Consider the following 22,688-nt stretch of genomic DNA (forward strand, 5'->3'; position numbering starts at 1 on the left):
AAGAACATAAGTACCGATTTAATAGGTCACAGAACTGAACACATTTGTTAGGAATCCAACAAAACAAGTCACTATTCACTGCACTCTGCCCTTAGCGTATAAACACACTTGGTATGCCCCAGGATATAGTTACTTCGAATATGCCATTAAATTAATAGTTATTGTAATATTATTCTACTTTTACTGTAGAAGAAGGAGGTCCTACAATTTATTCCTATAAATATCTAAAAATGCCTTAAATTCCTTTTTGTAGGTGTAAACAAATACCATATTCTGCTTACTTGGGCATTTCTTTGCTGGCTTGTTCTTACTGGTCTCAATAATACTGTATTATTTTATTATTAAAAATACCGGTCTTAAGGTATCTTAAGAAAACTTTATTAATATATATACACACACATATACATACAGATACACTGTAAAATGTTTTAACTGTGAGGTTTATAAAACAATATAAAAAATACGCTGAGGGAATTTTACCATAAAGCAGAAGAGCCAAAGTGGAAATAATACCTCAAGTTTCACAAAGTTCAATCACATGAAAGCAAACTGATAAAGACATGCATTTAAAGAGATTTTTCCTACATTGTTTATCTATTCATTTTATATATTCATTTCAAATAAGCTTTTGCAGAATAGATTTTAAATCATCACAAATGTACAAAATAAGCATATAATTTAAATGCCTGTCTATCTGATGAACTAGAAGAATAAAAACTGTGTATTTTTACATATTTTTCTGCATCATCTCTGCACAGATTTTGTTTTTATTAACTACTGTAGAAAAACTAACTTGGAATCTATCCGGTCAGGATTTGACACAATTTTAAATAATCTGCAAAAGCCTCCCATAGGAGCCATAAAAAATTGCAGCATTTGGTAGTTACATTAACTTAACTTCATTGGTAGACTGTAATGAACAATGAGCAATTTATCACTGTTGACAGAACTCATCTGAAATTTACCCTCAAAGTGATCAGTCACTCACAGCATCAAGTCTCACCAGCTATTGTCATTCAGAAATTTCTGTTTTATAGCTAAAGCTCTGTCACCTCAGAAAATGAAGACTGTCAGGAACACCAGCTTGAAGTTCATGTTTTAACAAATTAACCATTACGGTTTTGCCTCGTTTCTAATTGCATGTGGATCTGCCAGGAGAGCGGACCAACCCAACAGAGTGATGGAGAGTTAGCTCGTGGAAAAGTTACATAAGGACCACAGAAAAAGAACCAGTAACTACACTGAACAGCTTGCTGATGAGCTGCTGTCTCTTACACAGTCACTGGCAAGATTGGAACCATTTGCTGAGTTTAACTGATTCTCGTCGTCAACAGCTGGGCCTGCTAAGAGCCAGTGGTTATAGCACAACGGAGGGCAGGCGAGGTAACAGTCAGTGCAAGGCCCCTCGAGTGTGGATGCCTTCGTGGGTGACCCCGAGTTAAGAGAGCCCAAGGACAGGTCCAGCCCATCACCCAGTACATGTTGACCTCAGGATGGTATCAATTGTTCTTCAGCTTCCTAGATGTGCAAGACCTTCACGCAGCTATGACACAGGATGTACGGGAGGCCACCATCATTCTTAAATGACCATCACAAACATACACACACAAAAAAAAGCAATAAAAAAGGTTAAAAATAGAACAGGATTCCTTATGTCACAGAAGTAAGTTGGACTGAACAGAAGTTTACAAACATCAGAAAAGACCAGAACAAAAACCTACACCTTGGAGGCCAGGAACTACCTTTATAACAAGACAGACTGACAGGATTCTGGATGTGAAACACCTGAACCAAACAGGGATGGGGTACATGAAAAGCTGCGTGCCAGTAAAGATGAACAGCAATAAGACTATTAATTCTAATTTGTCATTAAGATACTACGTATAGATAGGAAACAGATGGTACCAATACCTGAACGGTTACATTTGACATGCAACAAGGTTACAAGCAACATGGCAAAATGTGAACTTGTCACAATTTATCTCCATTATTCTTCCAAATCTAGGCATCCAGCAGATCGAAATGACTACTACTAGATAACAGAACATGTACTGTTAGTGGAATTTTTCTTCAAAGTAATGTCAGATACCATCAACCCTGCTTAGGTTTTTCTTTCCCAGTTACTATACCGATCAAAATTATGATGATTAGAAATACTTTAGTGTAAAAAAAACAAATAGATAAACTAACCACACGGTCTGAAAGGATGAAAACAACATCAGGTAAATCTTTCTGCCACTTATCTCACTACAAAATGCCTTCTAACTCAACGTTGTTCCATCCCAAGTCAAACACGCTTTCTGTTTTTGCCCCTATAGTACATGGTAACAAAATACCCCAAGCCAACAATATACATTTCACAAATAGCAGCAGTCCCTTCTCCTTCCCTTTTCTGTTCCAAAAAACAATGAATACTTTTTATTTTAAGAAAATTAACAAGGATTGTTCCACATGACACTGGAATGGCTCACTACTTGTGTGTTCATCCAGATTGTTATCAACTGATTCTTTGCCTGTGTCACCTGGAAAACCACTGTGAAGGAGACTATTAACCCTTTTATAGGACCACACCACAGTACAACTCATTGAAACATAACCATCCCTTACAGATGTGCCATTTCCAATTACTTTAAAGTGAAAAATGGCTAGGGGTGAGCTGTTCACATTAGGGGGGTAAAAAAAGATAAAAGTTTATTTATTTATTTATTTATTTATTTTATCTCCACCTGCTAACAGGATTTCATGAAATGGCTGCCCTGGCACAGCCTTACTTCAAAAGAAAATTACTCATTGGCAAAACATCAGCAAGGTAAACCAGTGGAATAAACAGAAAAGCTAAACTAAACATCAAAAAAAATCACACCACTAAGAAAGCAACCAGGACAAGATGTAAAGCTTGGATGCTGACAGTGAGAAGAGACGGACAATTCAGAAACATACTTTATATCTCTAATGAATTTAAATGACACAAATGAATGCTAATGCTAGATCAGGTTATTTATAGAGAAGCAGCACGTTATTTTTGATTTGGTATTTATGCTTACCTCACCTACTTTCATCATAACTTTGTATGTATTTTTTTCAATTACTCACTTTTATCGTTGTTCATGGCCATCTCAACTAATGCATTAAGTGCAATAAAAAGGAGACATTTTTCGGATATAGTTAAGTGGCTTAGTATGATAGGCACACATCGGTATTGCAAAAATAAGATCTTTCCTTCATCTGTCTTCAAGTCCACACAAAGGGAACGAAATGCCTGAGTCAGGTAATTCACTGAAAGATAACAGAAAACAGGGAATAAAAATTATGTAATCACAGTTCCATTAGATGATCACAAATACATGAATATTTATCCTAAGAGTTACTGTTGCAGATATATACTAATTATAAAAAAAAAAAATTAAATGGCTGAAAATATTAATTTACTTATTTGTTTAAATGCATCTTCTGCCTATTTTTATTCCTTACAAAAATTGTTGTGAGTGGAAAAAAAGACAAGTTACAACTCACAAATTGAGCAAAATATATTTGCAAATATAACACCTTTCTAATCTCTTCCTTAAGAGAGAAAAGAAATCACAAGCTGCATAGTTTGGGACTATATTGGTTTCAACATCTGGGAAGCCTCTAATAAAGGAGTAAAAGGCTCATTCATCTGAATAACTGCAATTACTGCCATGACAGCAACTATTCACATTCCTTTCCATAAAAAGCTGTAGTTTAAGTTATATATGCATCCACGTTATATATGCATCCACGTTATATATGCATCCATTTTGGAGAACACTAAATTATTCAGAGAATTTAGATTAAGTGAATCAATTCAGTTTTCTTAATTTCATGATGTCAAATCTTCCTCAATATCTTGGAATAGCATTGATCATCTGGAGCACAGAAAATTAAGAGTAAGGGAAAAATTTATCACATAGCAAAAGTTTAATTACAGTGCCATCTGCTGGATATTAGCATCTTGAAGGGAACAGGATATATATGTTTAAACTGAATGTGCTGCTTTGTCATCGCTAGATCATTAGACATGTGGTCAGTGATGAAAATTCATACACGGTAAGTTTCAACATAAATTTAACAGGTAATTTTTTTCCATGTTCTATAGGCTCGCAGTAAAAACCGACCATGAGAAGCTAAACTGATTCATTCTGATCAACAGCTTTCATCTGCTTATAGTTAATCTCTGCAATAAGTACTTTTTTTGTATTGTAATTCATTTGCATCATTTTCATCAAACATTTCTAGAAATGTGAGTTTCAATTTCAGGGTAATCATGCTTCACCAAAATATTCTGACTGAAACTATATGATACTGAAATTGAAAATACACTGATTCTTCCCTCCAACAGCTGAAATACTGTATTTGTTTATTAATGGTGACAGGGTGGTCTTCCAGAATGTTTAAATCCTACTTATTCTAAGTACTACCAGTATAAATACTGCACAGGTCAGTATTTTTGTCATCACTTCAAAGAAAACGTTTTTTGTCTTTTCAGGCCCTGTTTGTCTTTAAAGAAACTGCTGCTGAGAAGAGATACTACGGCATCCTGGAAATTGCACAAGTGGAGTAACTCTCATGAACTGAAGCAAAAGTCACTAAGAACTGCGATATCTCCAGACAAGTACGACCTCGTTTGCTTTTGCCTGTTAACAAAATACATTACTATACTGCATCAGCATATGGTAGCATTCTTCAATGCTGATAATGTTTACGGGTAGCCACTTGCAGTGACAGACTTGGTAGGAGAAAAGGGGAGACAGCAGAGAGGTAAGAGCTAGATAGAGTATGAGCTTTACATTAAACTTTGACAAAGCAATGAAATTCTAGAACTGTTCTGAATTTGCTACTGATTTCAGTTTACTGAGGAGCAATTAGCTGTACCATTATATGCAGTGCAGATCTTGACAAACAAATCACTGCTACGGTGATTGCTTGAGAGAATTACCAACATCTCTTTTCCCCTTTGTCACAAAATACGTTGATCTCACTGACATAAATAAAGCATATTAAAATGACCACACAAATTATGACATGAATAATAGCAAGGTTCATACTTGCTTCCCTATATTATGCTTCATCAGGTGGTAAAATTCAAATAAAACATCCTTTACTACTAAAGCATTACAGATGCTACAGTATCATTGAACTGCTGCATTTTGTACATTTGTTTTTTTGTCTGGGCACATACCTGAAAATAAGATTTAAAAAAAAAAAAAAAGAAAAAGAAAAAGATAATTTAAAAAAGACATAATAAAAACCAGAACTTACTTCGTTTTGCTGTTCTAAGCACAACCAAAGTTGACAGAAACCTCAAAGGCATAGAGGAGCTTTTAAAGAAATGTGCAGGTTTTGGTTTACTCCGTGTAGACTTTTTAGTCCATTTTTGCATGCTTCCCTTTTGTACTGCGCCTTTGAGAATAACTTCTGCAAGTCTCTCCATTGTTGCTGTCATGCTTGCATCCTGTTTCAAACAACGTGCACATTTAGCGTAAACATTAAAATACATGAAAATCCTGTCTGCTAAGTACGTATGTTCCCCTAAGGATTAAATATTAAATAGCAGATGTCATGACCGTGTATTGCAATATAGTCTGTACATGGGATACTACTTTGCGTTCCACAAGCAGTTGAACAACATTAGCACAGGGCCTAGTCAACACACACTTCACAAAGAAACAAGGTAGTCAGGGCCCCTGATATGCTGACATTATTTAATTTGCCTCTGGTTCCAGAATAAAGTCAGTTCAAACTCAGCTTTAATCAGTGCTGCCTACTACACTACCCTCTTTTGTGAAGATGCCTGAAGCTAGGTCCTACAAAAGCGTTTACAGAACTAAAGTCTAAACATGACCCTTAAGAATACTGTACAGGTAAGATGTATTGGACTTTTCAAAAACCGGTGCAGAAATATTACTTCAGAATCAAACTTAATAACAAGCTCATTTAAAATACCTTCTCATTAGCACTGGAACCACCAGCTTAGTTCTATTCAGTTAGACACTGAGTAGAGAACAAAGAAATCAAAATACCTTTGCTACTTTGCCACACGTTGCCATCAATTTCAACAAATCTCATGCATAAAGCGAACAAAAATATATTTCTTTTCCTAGTTCACAAGTTTTGTAAGCACATATGGAAAATACCATTTCTGAGATGCTACACACTACTGCAACAAAGATCACATATGTGTGCAAAAATATGTTTACAGACACGGTGCAAAATATTACAACGAATGTGAGAAAGTTAATTTGGTGAGAATTAGTTTTTCATTTGCTATGTATCTGTGGTAGGCATTTATGCTTTGCAAAGACAGCAAAGTTTCTTTTATATATACTCCCTGAAAATATCTACTTTTCATACTCATTTATAATGCAAAATATCTCTTGGGAATTTACCTGACTACCAGTGTCTATCTGCCTTAGAGACCAGTAGATAAATTGAATCACAGACATATGTAGTTTAGGATCCACAAATGGCATCCACTGGAGCTGTCCAGTGACCATAGGCAAAAGCTGTAAAAATACAGAATGGCAAAGTTACGTGCAGTATACGAACTTACAGTACAAGCTAACCACAAGTAAAAAGCAAACTAAGCAAAACTAAACCAAACTAAAATCAACGTATTCCCGGAGTTTAACAGACTACATGTACAAATACTCACTGGGCAGATCTGGTACAGGTAACAGAATTATATACTGAATTTACATTTTACACAGGTTTACACAAAAAGTGGAAAGACATTGTGTGAGCTCAAGCTCTGAAGTCTAATACCAAGGGCTACAAATTTTAGATAGAATAATAATTAAACAAACAAACAAACAAACAAACAAACAAACAGAAAAAGCAGATTTCCTGAACGCTTCACTGATTTCCAAGCCTCGGTATCCCAAAAAAGCGTTACAAGTATAGCACGGTATCATCTTTTATAAGACATAACTTGAACTTTTAATACCTAGTATCAGCACTAAAATACTTTAAATTAGACGTGTGTGTCTCCTTAGGAAAAAGGAATTACATACAGTATTACAGATAAAACACGAGTTAAATTATCAGCTGAGAAAAGTGACTTAAAATAGAAAGACACGTGGAATCTCAAGGTCAGACTGCACACTACACATTTCCTTAAAAATGATCTGTATAAATATCTGTATGAAAAATTATCTATTACATCTCACTGTTGGAATTAATACTGATGGATTAACTGCTGTTTTCTTTTAATTCATGTATTCAAAGCGTGTGTAAAACAGGCAGACCTGTTACACTCAGAAATAATACAAAGAATCTTAACATTTCAACCTAAACAAATTCAAATGCCTTTACCTTCATACAATTTTCTAGAGTGTAGTTTTCTTTAGCACACTGAGGTTTCTCACTGCCCTCTCTCTCTTCTTGTATTTCTATTTTGCTAAGGTGTTGGTCTGAGATCCAGTCCATAAGAATAGTTAAGGGGTCGTAAACTTTTGAAATCCGTAGTAACTGTAACACATCCACAACATCAGTTATTTCAGTTTTCAAGTCTATGATTTTCTAAACCACAATACCAATAGACTAAAATATACGAGTACATTAGTAATACGCACATGCTTTATTTTGTGCTTAAACAAATGTTTATGAAAGCCTTGGGAAGAGCTTTTCACATACAAAATCACTCTATTTTATAATTCTAACTAAATGGATCATAGGAGAAAGAAAATATTTAATGATCTGTGCATGATCCTCATTTTAATACATTTAATACACTCCTTTGCTTTATTTCATACAATCTACTTAGGCTAAATTTTAACTGTGTAACTAGCATTGTTGGAAGAATAAAGATTTCGTGAAATTGTCATTCTGTCCCTCTGCTACAACTGTACAGAAAAGCTCTGTGAAAGGTATCCAGACGTTCCTGAAGACAAACTACACGAACATCTCTCTAAAACCTTCACAAGTTTTCTTGTATCTACCTTCAGACAACTGTTCTTCTCTTCACTCAGAATTCTAACTACTGATACTGCTCATATATCACTTGCGACTGTGAGAAAAGAATATGGGGCAAACTATAACCGCCATTTAAATATAAGTAGCATACTCTATGGATACAACAAGCATCCTGATCATCATGTAAGTCCTCTATGAATACTTCAGTTTGCACAAAAGAGAAAGAGAAAGAAAGATTTTACTGAGACTAGGAAGCAGATGATTTTAATCATACTCAAGACCATCAGAACTGCAATTCACTGAAGGAGCAACGGTCAAAAGAGTTTAGGCAGCAATTTGCTTGTCAGCATTTAGGTCAGATTTAAGTCAAGTGAGAAGAAAACTTTAACTTTGTATTCTTGTGAACCACTGTCTCAGCGTGCCTTTAAGAACAGAGAAAATACTCCTTTAATTAACACTTTCAAAAATAACTAACTCTAAAGTCTTTAATACTGCAAAAGCTCTGAGAGACTAAATTTCATGTACTAGAAAACGAAGCAGAAAGTATTTACAACCATTCACACAATTCTTGTCTTAAAGAAACAAAATCAGCAATTTTGCAAACAACTTGTTCAAACATTTAAAATTGTTGACTGTAACTTGCAAAGCTACTTATAAACTTGACTGTACTGCTTGACTACTTGACTGTAACTCGTAAAGCTAGTAACAGGAAATAATTAATCTTGCCTGGGTTTTTAGCAATTCGATATTTTCCCTCAGAGAGTTAAGCGATGACCTCAGTTCGTTATTTTCATCAGTCATTTTTCTCAAGGTTTCTCTCAGTTGGCTCATTTTTGTCTCATGCTGCTAGAGAAATATCAAATTTTAAAACGTGATTAACAAGAGAGTCTTTTTAGAAATAATTCTCAACTAAGTTCCATTTCAGTGTTAAAAGATAGGACAAACTTTCAAAGATAAAATTTGTAATTCTTCATGGTCCAATCTGCACATACCACCAGTAGTGAAGAAAGCAACATCCACACCACATATTAAGAAGAAATATAAAGAAAATGGGAGCCATGGTGTACAGCCTATGGATCTTGTTTTTTTTTTTCCAGAAAACACCTAGATCTTCTCATTGATCCTCTTGTACATTCCTCAGTTAAGTCAGGTGTGGGGAAGAATTGTGAATGAAAACAAATGTCAAAGCTTTTGTTTACACTTAGCTCTTTTTTCTTTTAGCATCCATTTTAACCACAAATATGCCCAATTCTCCCTTTTTTGAATCTTTCAAATATTCTAACTATTCACTGCTGATAGTTAAGACGCTTTAGTTCACCTGTACTTAAACACCTGTCCTGCAATGTCCAGGAATGTATCCAATACGTGCTACATTTCATCGAATTGGAAAAAAATAATTGTGAAACTCAAGATAGTAATCTTTTAATATTTGTTATTATTATTAGTCCACAATATAATTTAATACCAGTACATACCATTAAAATATAAGCAAAAACAGACAAAAGAAACCGCAACAAAGGAAAATTGAAGTGACAATTACTCGTAACAGTCAAAAACCTGCGTGCCTTGAAAAAGAAACCAAGGAATATGTCTTTTTTCCCCTTCACTGGAAATTTGAAATATAATTAAATATTTTCCAGCAGATTCTGGAAAAAAAAAAACAACACTGAGGCTTTGAAGCCGAGTATAAAACAAATGTTTTCAGAAAATAACATTCCATTTCTCAGAAACCGTGAGAATCTTCTATGTGAAAATAGCTTTTTGTTCAGAAGTGTTGTCTTCTGCACTAGGAATTCAACCATCCACTACATTTTCTTAAGCCTCACTCTCAGACTGTTATCATGCTGCAAAAAGGACTTAAGCGGTAAATATAGAAATGATCTCATCAACAAAGAAAATGCTACAGATAGGCTCCAAACGGAGTGCTCAATTACTTCCATTGAAAAGGCCAAACCTTTAGAGTTAACCAAGCCTAGGAAAAGCTTGCCCAGCTTGGGATGGAACAGGAGCAAGGTGGCTTGAAATTGACCATAAACTTTCAAAACAGTCAGGGACAGCAGAATTATAAGTGAAAGGTTTTGAGAGGAAAAAAAAAAGAATTAATATTCTCAATTTCTCCAAACCACATTACACAATGCTTTATAAGGCTTGCATATTTGGGGTTTTGACAATAATTTCACAGTTCTTCAGGGATTTGGCAATAATTTCACAGACCACAGGGCTGTTGTAGGTGGTGCCAGGATGTCTAAACCATCCAATTCCATTATCAAATCGGGTACCATCTGTATCATAATAAAGTGCATCACTTCATTCCTGCCAAATGTTTGTCTAGTCTGTTCCGAAGACCTGCAAATACTGGAAGCACCAGTCTTACTGACCTCTCTAACCCAGTGGTTAACTGCTTCATTTTAATCTAGTTTTCCCAAATTTCAACAGTAATCTGTACCTACACATCCCACAATTCATTGCACCATTCTGAACTGGAAACCACACCAAACTCACTAACAACAGTTTGGCACTTTTTATGCTAAATCTTTCATTTGGGGGTTTCAAACACTTTAAAGAAATAAGCATTATATCCAGCAAACATATGATGGCTTAAGAAAACTACAAGCAAGTTAAAATGTATGGGGAGCAATAAGAATCACTAAGTAAGTTATTGTACTTTTTTCATAGTTCCAAGTACTGCCTAAACGTCTTCATCAGCATCTTTTATTGCAGCGAAAGCTGCTTCACATCTGTGAAGCAATTTTTCTCGCTCAACTAGAGCACGTTCTCGTCTCTCAAGTTCCAGTGCATATTTCTCCTGTGCTGAACGCTCCCTCTATACCAAGGAAAAAAAATGTTGAAACGCCTTCGAAACACATGAAATTACCGATTTATAGTGAACTAGAATTCTTTCCTCTGCAGATATGCTTAGGTTTTGTTTTTAATTATAGTGTTACACAATAGCTGACTAATTAGAAGTATCCTAATGGCCATCTACATTCAATTGGATTTGCGGCAGGACTGCTTGGCCTTCCAAAATGCAGAATTCAACTCTGCATGGCTGTTCAAGTAACAGCATAGACAATTAAAAGTAGGATTTTGTTTCCAGAAGTTTTGGATAATGCTATTATCTGTAAGACAAAAGAGTCCAGTGCCCTAAACACTAGATTGCTGTATTGTTTCTTCAGTTAGTGGAAAGCACCTCTAGGAAAGTGGTGAGAAAAAAGATACGCACAATTCTTTTCATCTTGGATGGTGCAAAAGACAGTCCCAGCAGGAAATCTAGCAGAAGCACAGAAGCTGTTACAGAATAAAACCAATGCAGGTTTGGGAGCTCTTTAGTTAGTGGCCCAAGCCTGCTGGTGGATAAACTATTGGGAGTCACCAGCAGCAGAAAAGTAAAGGCAGAAGGGATGGTCTTCACAGAAGATCAAGTCAAGAGGGCAAGTGCTCTTGAATGCCCAGAGTGAAGAGCATAGTTTCAGGTGCTGTCAGGAAAAGCAGTGCTTGCAGGTGTTTCTCTCCATGCCAACACCGCATCACAAGACACAACTCTTGGAATAATAGCACTGTGTTCAAACTCCCTTCAGCAGAGCAAATATCTGATCTAACCACTACCCATGTCATTACCAAGTCAGTGAACTAATTTAGGGGAAGAGGTGGATGATGACAGTGATATAGTTAGTAATTTCTGAATTCTCTGTCAAAAGTGAGAATCTTTGTAACATTACTGATCATTACAAAATGTCTGAGGCCATTACAGTTCCTACCTGGAGATTCTGACGGGCGACTTGCAGTTCGCTATTACTCTGACTTTTACCCAAATGGGATGGTAAGGTGTTATCTGTGGAGAAAAAGAACACACTTTACATTAAAAATATAGTCTTAAATAAATAAAGACTGCTTATCCAAACCAGCGAAAGTGTATTTTAAGCGTTTACAGCGACCAGCATAAAGCAAGACATATTGAAATGAAAAAGTAATCTCCTAAAGAATTACGGAGAAATGCTCAAAGTTTTGTTCCATGACTTGTTTGAATCAATCTATGCACGGACTGAAACATGAGGTAGCCAAAGTTTCCTTTTTGTTATGGCTTCAGGAAAGTGATTAACTGCTGAATAGACCCGGACCTCTCCTATTTCCCGTTGAGTGAAACACTTCAGAACTGCAATTTAACAAATTGCTACTGAGTAAATTAAGAGGAATTTAGTTGTATACAATGAGAATTGATGTACAATAGTCACAGTTTCTCTGTTAAGAATTTAGTTTAGAATAAAGAGAAGCCAGTCCACCATTTAGGGAACCTGAGCACTTTCATTTCTGATAAAGGCTGCCTCACACTCGACTCTAAAAATACTAATAGATACGCCTCTTGCTCGAATATTTAGTCCTACCTAACCGACTACATTAGCAATGAGCGTGAGCACCCATATAGCCCCAATGCAAATTCCTTTTTGTCATTCCTGGTCCTCCCTTGTTCTGTCTTGAAGACCCAAGTGTACATCTTTGGCACAAATGACGATAACACAAACATTACTGCCCATTGTTCCAAACCAGTATTAGTCCGACACTGCCATTATTACAGAGCTGAATTCATTCTTAGGTGGTTAGAAACATATTCGGAGCCTATATTCATAGGTCACATAGGAAGACAGACCTGCCTTCCCATTGACGCTTACCGATGTCCAAACACAAAGAGCTAAACAGGCAGCAGCAAATGAAAACGGATCAGAACAGACTAGAGAACACAGAAAGGATAGAAGTAGGGAAGTATGTGACAGATTCTTAAGAACCAAGCATAACAATACTGCTTCTCAGCAACATGTTACAGCATAAATTGAAACTCCTTACATATTCACTCCTCTTTTGGAGTGATTAGGGCCATACTAGCTGTTCAGTGTTGCTATCTGTCTCTTACTGCAATACGAAGTATTTCTAGAAGAACCTCTGGTACAGACAGTCATGTTTATGCTGAGTTTCAGAGAGTAACGCCTCTTACCAACATCATATTTATGAAGTTCCGCTAGCGATGGTGCTTTACAATCCAGCAACTGCTCCTATTGAACATGAAGGCAACGCATTAATATTTCATCTTGCATGTGGGCCTTTTCAACAACTACATTAACAGACAACTCTTGCCTCCACCACACAAACTACATTACTTAAACTATTAAAGCTGAAAAGCTTCCAGTTATTACGAAGCTTAATGAAACACTCAAACATTTAAAATAGGGAAAAAAAATCAGAATTTGTCTCTTATGGATGGCATGTTCAGCTTGTGAAACCATTTGGTTCAAAGGCAGCATACCCTGTCTAAAACAAACATCTTAAGACTAAGTGTCATTGCTGCTGTGTTACACAAAACTAATACCTGTGCAAAAGTCAGACTGTGCGACTGAAGGCTTTTACGCAGCAATCGAGAGTTAGAGCATTCCTTACTTTCTGCTCTATTTAATCCAAATTTAGAAAACAAACAAGCAGCATAGAGGGCAAGGAAGTCTGAGTTCTCAGGCCTGATACCTTCCTGCCAGTCACACAATAAATAGAGAACTGCTTACCTAGTCTTAACTTCTTGGATGTGACTACTAACATGATTTTCCTGCATTTTTGAAGACTGTCAACCCTGAAACCTTGACAAGTGTACGAAAGCCTGCAGTTGCAGTTTTCTTGAAAGCTAGACCGAAGTGTCAAATGCCAGAGAAATTAACATTTCTTTAAATAGAAGAATAGGAAATCTAGAAAAATAGAATACATTCTAGAAGAATTACATCTAAAGAATATTAATTCCATTAGATTTAATACTCAAGATTCTAAAATAATTTAGCCAGGAAGTTTTACAGAAGATGACACGGGAAAAGTGCTCCTCCAGTCAGACGCTAGAAGCTTCTGAACGTCACAGAACAGAGGTTGGAAATTGGCATTTACCTTCAACTTGTAAACAGCAGGGCTTCCAGGAAACAACTTAGCAGATTTTTCAACCCAGTATTTTGCTCTTTCATCAGTGACGGCATTATTGCACAGTAACTCCGCTATCTTCAGTACTAGATCTTTCTGCATTGGGTTCAACTCCACAGAACGCTAGTTTTCCCCATGCACGCACACTGGAAAAAAAGGCAGGAAAAAAAAGGTAACCTGATCTTGCAATCCACACAGAATGGGAAAGAAAATTATAACTGTCATTGAAAAGACACAGGTATTCAAATTAGACAGATCTATTAGTAAATACTTTTTGAATGAGTTAAGAAAGACCTCAGTTGCTAAATGCATCACTAGTCTACAGCACCCAGATACATCTGCTGCAACTCAAAAGAGCAAAAATTCAGAAAAGAAAGAATTTCCAAGGGAAAAAACGCAGAAGCCAGCTACTCTGCCCCCACCACCAGCTATACGCAGGCAGCTGGACTCTTACGTACCTTTAGTCTAACTCCATATAGACATTTTTGAAGAAATATATAATTAAGTCACACCCTACGACAAGCTGGGATGTATTGGCAGCAAAACTTTTGAGCACATCCTCTCCCTCCCCAAAACCTGAACAAAGGCATTCTGATGGTGAATTTTTCATTGGGCAATCATACAAATAAATGTCAATTATGTTCGCCCTGCCCCATCTCACACCCCCCCAAACAAAACCCCCCAAAAAAGCAATAAATACGAACAACTAGAAAACACCCTAGGTCTAGTCTTCCAGTAGCAACTAGATTACTGCTGTCACCTGAGCCCTTGCTAAGAATCTGTCACTGCTGTCAAATTCCCTAATCCAAAGGGCAATGTAAGATATGGAAAGAATTTAGTAGCAGCTAGCACAAAGACCCAGTCTAGGTCACAAAAGAATCATCTTAAAAAAAAATACTGATGAAGCAAAACACATCAAATGAAGAATCCCCTCTGCAGTACGTCATATACACCTTTGGCAACAGAAAGCATACATATTACACTTTTTCCACAAACATGTTTTCTTCTATGCATTTAAGAAAAGTCCAGAACAGAATGATTTTAAAAGTCCCTTTACAATGGATTAAAGCAGGACATCGGAGGTCGGTGGAGTACTTACCCTGTAACATCCAAAAGCTTTTTCTATGTTGTCCTCAGCTTCATAAATTTGTCCAAGAAATCTGTGTGCTCTCGCATCTCTCTTTTGCACACTGAGGTATGTAGATATATACCTATGGAGCAGGAAAAAAAGGATCAATATTCCTCAATAATACGAGTCCCTCTGTCCTCCCCCGCCCCCCCCCAGTGTCCACGGAAGCGGGGCAGGAATTTAACATGTGATACAGGAAATGCAGTCATGGTTGGTTCCAGATACCTGGTCTGGACCTTAAAGTACAGAACAACATTATTTTTACATGTACAGACGCTACTTATTTGCCACCAAGTATTGGTATTTACTAAAAAAAAAAAAAAAAAAAAAAAAAAAAAGAGAAAGAAACTGTAACTGTAATTACTTCATAATACAATGGAATAAAAGCCATTTCAAACAGCAAGTTTTTCAATATCACGCAACTAATTATCTAAGTTGCTGTTTTATAAAGATTTAAACAGCACTTGATACCCACATCTACTGCTACTGTAAAGCAGCATGATAGTGATCTTGATTTCTCCAGTCTACTTCATATTCACTTAGCTTTTCTAAAGTACTTTAGAGAACAGAATAGCAGAATACAGCAACGCGTATTACCTTTTAGCAAGTTCATACTCCTTTACTTCAAAATACAGCTTAGCGAACTGGAATCCTTTCAACGATTTCTGAACGGAAAACACACAACAAGCACATTTTAGATGTACAACACTTTCAAAGTAATTGCATAGGAAGACCCTTCTGATACTTTTTGAGAGACTGAATTTGATAACTAGTTATCAGCTCCAGTCCGCTCCTCATACCCAAAGTTTTGTTTCTGAAAGATGTGGGATTTGGAAAACAATGCTTTTCCAGTAACTGGCCAAGGCTACCAACGTGAAATCGAGGCGGACGCTGCGCTGAGGGACCGGGGCGGGCGGAGGGGGTTAACGGGAACAACGGCGGGGCCTCGTCCCGTGCTGTGGAGCTGAAACGGGGACGAGCAGGGGAGAGGCTCGCTGTTGGGTTACAGCTCCGTGTAACGCAGGCACGGGTCGAATCTGTGCGCTAGGGGCGTGCAGGGTAATGCTTGTGTAAGCAGCGTTCCCTGGAGAGGCTGAGGGAAGGGTTGCTCTCGCTAGCCTCAGAAGTAAAGCATGATATGAAGATATAGCGCGTGACAGAAACATGTGATGTCTATAGTCATCTCTAACTGCATATATGAACAGCAAGTCGGCTGTTCTGAAAAAAATACTGATAGTCCTGGCGCCGAGCTGTAAGAGAGAAGTTAAAAAGAACTTACCCATGCACGTTCCCCCTCTGCACCACAGCTTCCCAGATAACACTCCAGGAGATGGTTGTCACGAAAAGTTACCAGCCACTTTAACATACCATGTACAAAAACAACGTGGGTCTGGAAGGTAATCTCCCGAGCAAGTATGAACTAAATCCTGTGGCAGACTGCACATAAGAACTGCTCTTTACCTTTCAAAGTACTCAAGTGCCCAAGAGCCTGCAGACAGCACAAAACAGCATCCACCTGACCAGCACCTGCCCAGCTGCCTCAGCTTCCTCACTGCTCATCAGAGGAAGAATGACATTTCAAAGGCCTTCCGTCTACTGACCATCAACATCAATTAGCACGTTCAAAATAAGTACACAACGCGATGCAAATTGCTCTTCAGCAAGCCAAAGTGAAGACAATAGTTATTTTGACAAGACTAAGATTTAATTTGTAAAATTTGACATTCCATACAAATATGTCATAACACAAATACACCCAAAATATGCCAGTGTCTGAACTTATTTAACATGCAAAAAAAATCAATTAGAACACATAAAAAACAACCATAAGCTGCAATTTTACATTTATACATCAGAAGTGTCCTTTTTAAGGAAGTGGAAATAATTAATCAATAACATCTAAATACTGATTTATACTGCTAGAACATCTGTATACTCAAAAGCCAGAATTCTCTATTTGCCCACAGTCTGTAATGACAACTCTTCCACTTACTAACCCGTTGGGAGAACCAAAGGATTCGAGCTTTTTCACAACATCCGTTCCATCTGTCACAAAACCAAACACCACGTGTTTAAAGTCCAAGGCTTCTACTGTTTTGAGTGTTGTGAAGAACTGAGAGTTATTCGTAGCCCGACCCCTATTTGCCATCGACAGCAATCCAGGACCCGTGTGCTTCACTTCAAAGCTCTCTTCTTCAAATGCATCTCCATAAATTGACCGTCCACCTGTTCCATCATGGCTAGTTACATCACCTCCCTTAAAAAAAAAGCACAGCGTTTACTTTCAAGTCCCAAAGAACAAGATCATCACGAACATCGTGATGTTCAAGAACATCGACCAATAGCACAGTTACATTCTTTCCAAAATAAGAGTTTTTGTGCAAAAAACACAGGTAAAACCTCATTCTTAGTTATCACAAGTACTATAGTTACTTGGATATAAGGCTTTCCACCTTCAGCAGATTTGCTCGTGGTAACAAAGCATTACTGGAATGTTCCTCGTTTATCCTGAACACAGCATTTTATCTTTGTTCCACATGGCAACTACTCTAAGCGGGTCATTCCCACTTTCTGCTTCCTGCTTCACTCGGCCCTTACAACTGGCAACCACGATTATCTCTATTCTCACTTAGTCCCTGCAGGCACAAAACTGACCACCCAGAAAAAGTCATGGTACCACTGATCAGAACTTTCCTGCTTTTGTGCAGAAAGTTTAAAGAAAAGAACAAGGAGAGTCATACTTCAGATTCACTTAATACCCAGTCAAGACTGGAGAGTTTTTCACTCTGATGACAAGCCATTTGTATATTGCTATCCATTTCTGAATTTGGAAACAATTGTGCCCTGCCTTGAGGGATGTAGCATTATGCAAAAGCATTCTTGTAGCATGTAAGGAATTCAGTTTATTTTACCTGTTTTAAGTCATTATACCTCCTACTGAATATTTGGAAGACTTTTAGGAACGAAGGGAAGGTATACGTGAGCAGATACCGATCTCCTATGCCTTCAGAAATTATGGGTGATACTTTTTGAGAGACTGAATCTGATAACTAGTTATCAGCTCCAGTCCGCTCCTCATAACCAAAGTTTTGTTTTTGAAAGATGTGGGATTTGGAAAACAATGCTTTTCCTGTAACTGGCCAAGGCTACAAACGTGAAATTGAGGTTACTGGTGAAGCAAGCAACAAGCCTTAATACTTGTGACATTTCACAACCACTTCTTACTGAAGAGTGTAGAAGAAGTAGAAGAAGAGAGTCTGCTACATTTAAAGTACAGCCTGTTTTTTTCCCCCAATGTAACAATGTTGCAAAAAGAACCCCTAAAATCTGACAGAGTAAACAAAAAAGATGGTACTTAGTCCTGGTCTAGTACATATCACTCACAACTGTTTCAAGATAGGTAAAATGTTTTCTTCCCACCTAAGAAATCCCACCTACTCTCAGTTTAGAGCGTGGAAACACAGCAAAAACCATGGAGTTCGGGCCACAGGGTTACTGCGGAGCCTGGAGGAGGTGCAAACGAGGCTGCCACGTTCTGGGATATAACCACACAAGGCAGGCCATACCCCTTGGGGTCAGGGGCTGTTTCCACCCACAGTAGGGCTGCGCATACGGTCAGCGGAGCATGAAAAAACTAGAAGAACTGAATTACAATTTAAAGGAAGTATTGCTGAGAGTGGTCTCCCGAACCCATGGCACAGTCCGAAATCCCAACGGTGTTATCAGGCTAGTTATATAAACTTTTTTTGGGGGGGGAAGAGGGCTTCTCGTCATGAACACAGTAAGGACTGCATTCAGCTACTGAACTGTTACTGCACTGAATAACTACATACAATAATAACAAATAATAACAATCAAAAAGACCTTACCTAGCACTAAACTATAGGCTTGAGGTGAAAGCCGCATTACATTGAAAACAAGAGAGAAAGATGTGGTAGGAAGGTACGCATTTTAAACTCAGACAAGGTATTTTCTTTAGGAAAACCTCCTGACTGTGCCGATTCAGAAAACAGCCAGAAGAACCAAGTTGTTCATTACGAAGCAAACTGCAGTTTCTGTCTTAAACCTAATAACTAAAGTGCATACATAGGTTAGGTGTGTGTCTCCTTTAAATCAGGATAAGGAAGTATTTACATAGGCACAGGTAGAAGCATAGGGAAGAAAGGCTGCCTTGCTGCTTTTCCATCCATCTCAAACACTCATTGAAGAGAGCTGATACAAGTCTTAATAACATAGCCTTTATTGATGACACTGGAAAGATGTTTTGAAGCAACCAGTTTTCCATAAACAGGAAAGGAAATTTTGCTTGCTATGATGTAATTACATAAAATCTGTGTAAGTCACTAGTATAAAAAGGAAAAAACAAACACGTGTAGTTGGTAACACAGTACCATCAGGAATTCCTGAGCAACTGCATTTTCAATAGAAAAGGGAAAAATAAAACAGGTGTGCATGAACAGAACTCAACGGTATAAAACAATCAGGTGTATGTTATAAGGAATTCTGATGACTTGTGAACTCAGTTCTTGAGGATGACTAAAGAAATAGATCCTAGCAGGATCAAACCACATATATTTACACTCACAGTGTAAAAGTAATATTGCCAGTTAATTGAAATATGCATTTCCATTACTGTTCTAGACGTTAAAGAAGCTAAATTTAAACCTCAGGTGTTCACATTTGTAACAAAATTCCTCTTGCATCCTGAATAATTAAGGCAAAGTATGTTATCTTTTGAAAATACCTTGTATATAGTTTCTGCATAAAAATATGAAATAAAAATAAAACTATATATATATATTTAATGGAACACTGTTATGTATGGTCCAGCAGAACAAGGCACAAAAAGTGAATACAATGCAAAAGCATATATAAAAGTTAATGAGTTACTCTGAATGGAATATAGCAAAATTCAAGTAGTTCTGAGCATGCTCATTTCCTGCAGTAGGAATATAGACTTCATACAGATATTTCATGCTAAGTCTGATGTACAGATTCATCATGTAAGCACAAACGATCAGAAGCAGGTCATTTGTACAGTGACTGTATCTAGAAATAAGATACTTTTCAAACCATCTGAAACCAGGCTCCTTAATGAGACTATTTGACCTGAAATCTGGGCATGTTTGTTTTGTTTTGTTTTTCCATGAGGTGAGGTATGTTTGGTTTCTTGCCCTAGACACTTGAAGTTTTATATTCATGCTTAATCTGCACATCAATACTTTCATTAATATAAATGACACGCTGTGTCCGTAACATTGGACACATTTGCAAAGTGTGTCTTTGCCGGTATTCACAAGCATATTCTCCATCTAAAATTCCACAGAGATTACTGTGCACAGTGGCGCACTTGTACCAATTCTACTGCATTATCAGGGTCTGAAACCTTTCAGGTGAGCTGATATTTAATTTAGTCTATAAGTGTGGTCTATTTATCAACAAATAAGTATACATGTACACGTACAGAGAATGGAAAATTTCAAAATATCTCAGTCTGATTGAAAGGCATGCATCATAATCTATTATCTCATTGCAGCCTAAAAGTCCCTCCCCACGAGTAAGATGTATAACATTTCCATAAAGAACAGGGAGAGCAGAAAAGTCTTCACTTCCTTCCCAAAGTTTCAGCTAGTTTCTTCAGTCTTTTCTTCAGCTCTAGAGGAAGCTTCTCATAGCAGGTTTTGCAGACAGGCTTCATATCAAATTCTCATATCAAACTAGAAGCTATTTTTAAATGTGTATTTAAAATCCGAGCTCCCAACATCGGATCAAAAAGCAGGTTTTGTCTGTGAACTCCAAACTACTGGAGGTAGTTAGGCCCAACGACGCAAAACATGAATCAACGGTCTGCATTCGAAATACACTCAAATTGCTACTCCCCACCCCTCCCCCACCCCCAAGTGATCTATGTAAAACTTTAAGTGAATTTCAATGAAAACAGGCCTCCGCGTTTTCGGTCCATCTTTTCAGGTATCACTGACACGCCAGAGCGGACTCACACTTGACACCTTGCGGACAGGGATGAAAAGCAACCTCAAAAGAAACGCTTGCAGCCTTGGCAGACCCTTCCCTCCGAAATCAACACAACAAGGAAACCAGTAACTATTCCCTCGGTGGACTGTGCTACACAGTCAGCTGTAAGCATCGCTCGAAAGTCAAAACTAAACGCGTCCGGTGGCCTTGAGCACAAGAAGAGGAGAGGAAATATTTTGTGTCGAGGCCACCGGGGAGTATCAACACTGTGGGAACGTATCTGTGCACCTGGCGGCGATGCACTTGACGCTGTCTAGCCCAAACAGTGCCCAAGTCGAACCCACAAAGTCACAGGACAGCTTTGCTGCTGCTGCTGCTGCTGCTGGGAAAGGCACCAACCAAAGGCACAGCCCCTGCACGCAGTCCCTACCGGATCACGCTTAGCTCGGGCACATTCACGCCGCTTCAAAGCAACTCCGAGCGGCAGGCCGGGATCTTTCAGGATTAGGGCCCGCTGAATCGCATCAGGCGGCTGAGCGTTTCCCAGCTAAAATGGGCACGGGTGGCGTTTGTCACCCCCGGGCCCGCTGGCTGACAGGGAGCGGAGCTGTGCGCCCCCAGCCCCCCTCGCTCGGCGCTGTCGCTTCAGCGAGCGGCCGGCCAGAAACCTCCACGGCGCCGCACGGAAAGGACACTGAAACTTGAAGGCGGCGCGGTGCTTCGTTTGTGAAGGAAAGTACCTCTCCCTCGCTCCGGCCCCGAGGAAAGCCCTGCTATAAAACCCCTCCTGTCCGTGAGGCGCCGCGGGGCAGGGGCAGGGGCAGGGGCAGCCCCAACCCTCCCCTCACGACGCCGGCCACCCCCCTAGCCCCCCACCCCACCCGGGACCCCACCGGGACCCCACCGGGACCCCCTCCGCCTCCCCCCCCGCCGGCCAAGGGAAGCGGCGAGGCCTCGCTCACCTCTCTCCGAGAAGCCGCAGAGGCCTGCACGGAGGCGACACAGCGCTCCACCTCGGCCTTGCTGCGCCTCAACATGGCGAACGCAGCAGCGCCGAGCCCGGCCGGGCTCCGCTCCGCTCCGCTCCGCTCCCGTGCCGCGCCGCGCCGCCGCAGCGGCACAAACAAACAGCTCCAGGCGGGGCACCGGCCGCGCCCTAGGAACGCCGCGCACGCAGCGCGCTACGCACACTGCGCACACTGCGCACACTGCGCACGCCCCCGCTGAATGCGCAGGAGCCGTTGCCACAGTGCGGGGAGGGGAGGGGCGAGGCTGTGACGCATGCGCGGGGCGGCCGCTGGGGCTCCCTGACAGGGCTTTAGGAACTGAGGTTGCAAAGGGTCCCTCAGAAAGGAGCTGGGAGCAGCCCTGAAGACGCGCAGGCTGCAGAGTTTGAGACACGAGCTGTAACTTATTCTTTTGGATTGATTGATTTAATTTTGTAAGCCGTAAGGCGGTTGCCCCGCGGCTTGCTGGAGGTGTGCCCCTCTCGCTTTTCTGCAAGTTCCAGGCACTTTGCTCAAATGGAGGCCACTGGGCTGTCCCCAAATGGTGTGATATCTCTGTGGACAGGCTGCGTTAAAAATTCATCCCCTCCTCAGTCTCTAGCGTCCCACTGACATGCACAAGTTTCCTGCTGGACCTAAGCACTACCCACATCTCCACAACTCCTCCCGCCTTTATAAAAAAGAAAATAATAATAAAGTATTGA

At 39.1% G+C, this 22,688-nt stretch overlaps 2 protein-coding genes across 4 annotated transcripts; both read right to left on the reverse strand.

Moving 5' to 3' along the window:
• Positions 1–356: 356 nt before the first annotated feature.
• Positions 357–16,539, reverse strand: LOC119714482 (coiled-coil domain-containing protein 138-like). Of its 3 annotated transcripts, none has more exons than XM_072032037.1 (6): positions 15,602–16,539; positions 14,975–15,086; positions 8,659–14,021; positions 7,333–7,488; positions 6,408–6,524; positions 357–5,473 (listed from the first exon to the last, which is right to left on the reverse strand). In XM_072032037.1, the coding sequence occupies exons 3-6, from the start codon at positions 8,761–8,763 to the stop codon at positions 5,249–5,251; spliced, it is 603 nt and encodes a 200-aa protein (XP_071888138.1). In that variant the 5' UTR covers positions 8,764–14,021; positions 14,975–15,086; positions 15,602–16,539; the 3' UTR covers positions 357–5,248. The 3 variants fall into 3 exon arrangements, with proteins under 3 accessions (XP_071888138.1, XP_071888139.1, XP_071888137.1); XM_072032038.1 differs by lacking the exon at positions 15,602–16,539 and having other exon boundaries at positions 8,659–12,977; positions 13,846–14,021; positions 14,975–15,340; XM_072032036.1 differs by lacking the exon at positions 15,602–16,539 and having other exon boundaries at positions 14,975–15,342.
• Positions 16,540–16,687: 148 nt separating this feature from the next.
• LOC140000929 (peptidyl-prolyl cis-trans isomerase-like) lies at positions 16,688–22,236 on the reverse strand. Its single transcript, XM_072032039.1, has 2 exons — positions 21,940–22,236; positions 16,688–17,261 (listed from the first exon to the last, which is right to left on the reverse strand). The coding sequence occupies exons 1-2, from the start codon at positions 22,012–22,014 to the stop codon at positions 16,941–16,943; spliced, it is 396 nt and encodes a 131-aa protein (XP_071888140.1). The 5' UTR covers positions 22,015–22,236; the 3' UTR covers positions 16,688–16,940.
• Positions 22,237–22,688: the final 452 nt, after the last annotated feature.

This window comes from Anas platyrhynchos, chromosome 35 (assembly GCF_047663525.1).
Source record: "Anas platyrhynchos isolate ZD024472 breed Pekin duck chromosome 35, IASCAAS_PekinDuck_T2T, whole genome shotgun sequence".
NCBI classification, from domain to species: Eukaryota; Metazoa; Chordata; class Aves; order Anseriformes; family Anatidae; genus Anas; species Anas platyrhynchos.

What these genes read in the sequence shown, in the direction of transcription:
- LOC119714482 (XM_072032037.1), bottom strand. Translation starts at nt 8,763, where the DNA reads ATGAGCCAACTGAGAGAAACCTTGAGAAAAATGACTGATGAAAATAAC. An exon ending in TCGAATTGCTAAAAACCCAG is followed by an intron (nt 7,489 to 8,658) that starts GCAAGATTAATT and finishes GATGTGTTACAG; the next exon opens with TTACTACGGATTTCAAAAGT. An exon ending in AGATAGACACTGGTAGTCAG is followed by an intron (nt 5,474 to 6,407) that starts GTAAATTCCCAA and finishes TGTTTGAAACAG; the next exon opens with GATGCAAGCATGACAGCAAC.
- LOC140000929 (XM_072032039.1), bottom strand. Translation starts at nt 22,014, where the DNA reads ATGTTGAGGCGCAGCAAGGCCGAGGTGGAGCGCTGTGTCGCCTCCGTG. An exon ending in CTGCGGCTTCTCGGAGAGAG is followed by an intron (nt 17,262 to 21,939) that starts GTGAGCGAGGCC and finishes TTTTTTTTTAAG; the next exon opens with GGAGGTGATGTAACTAGCCA.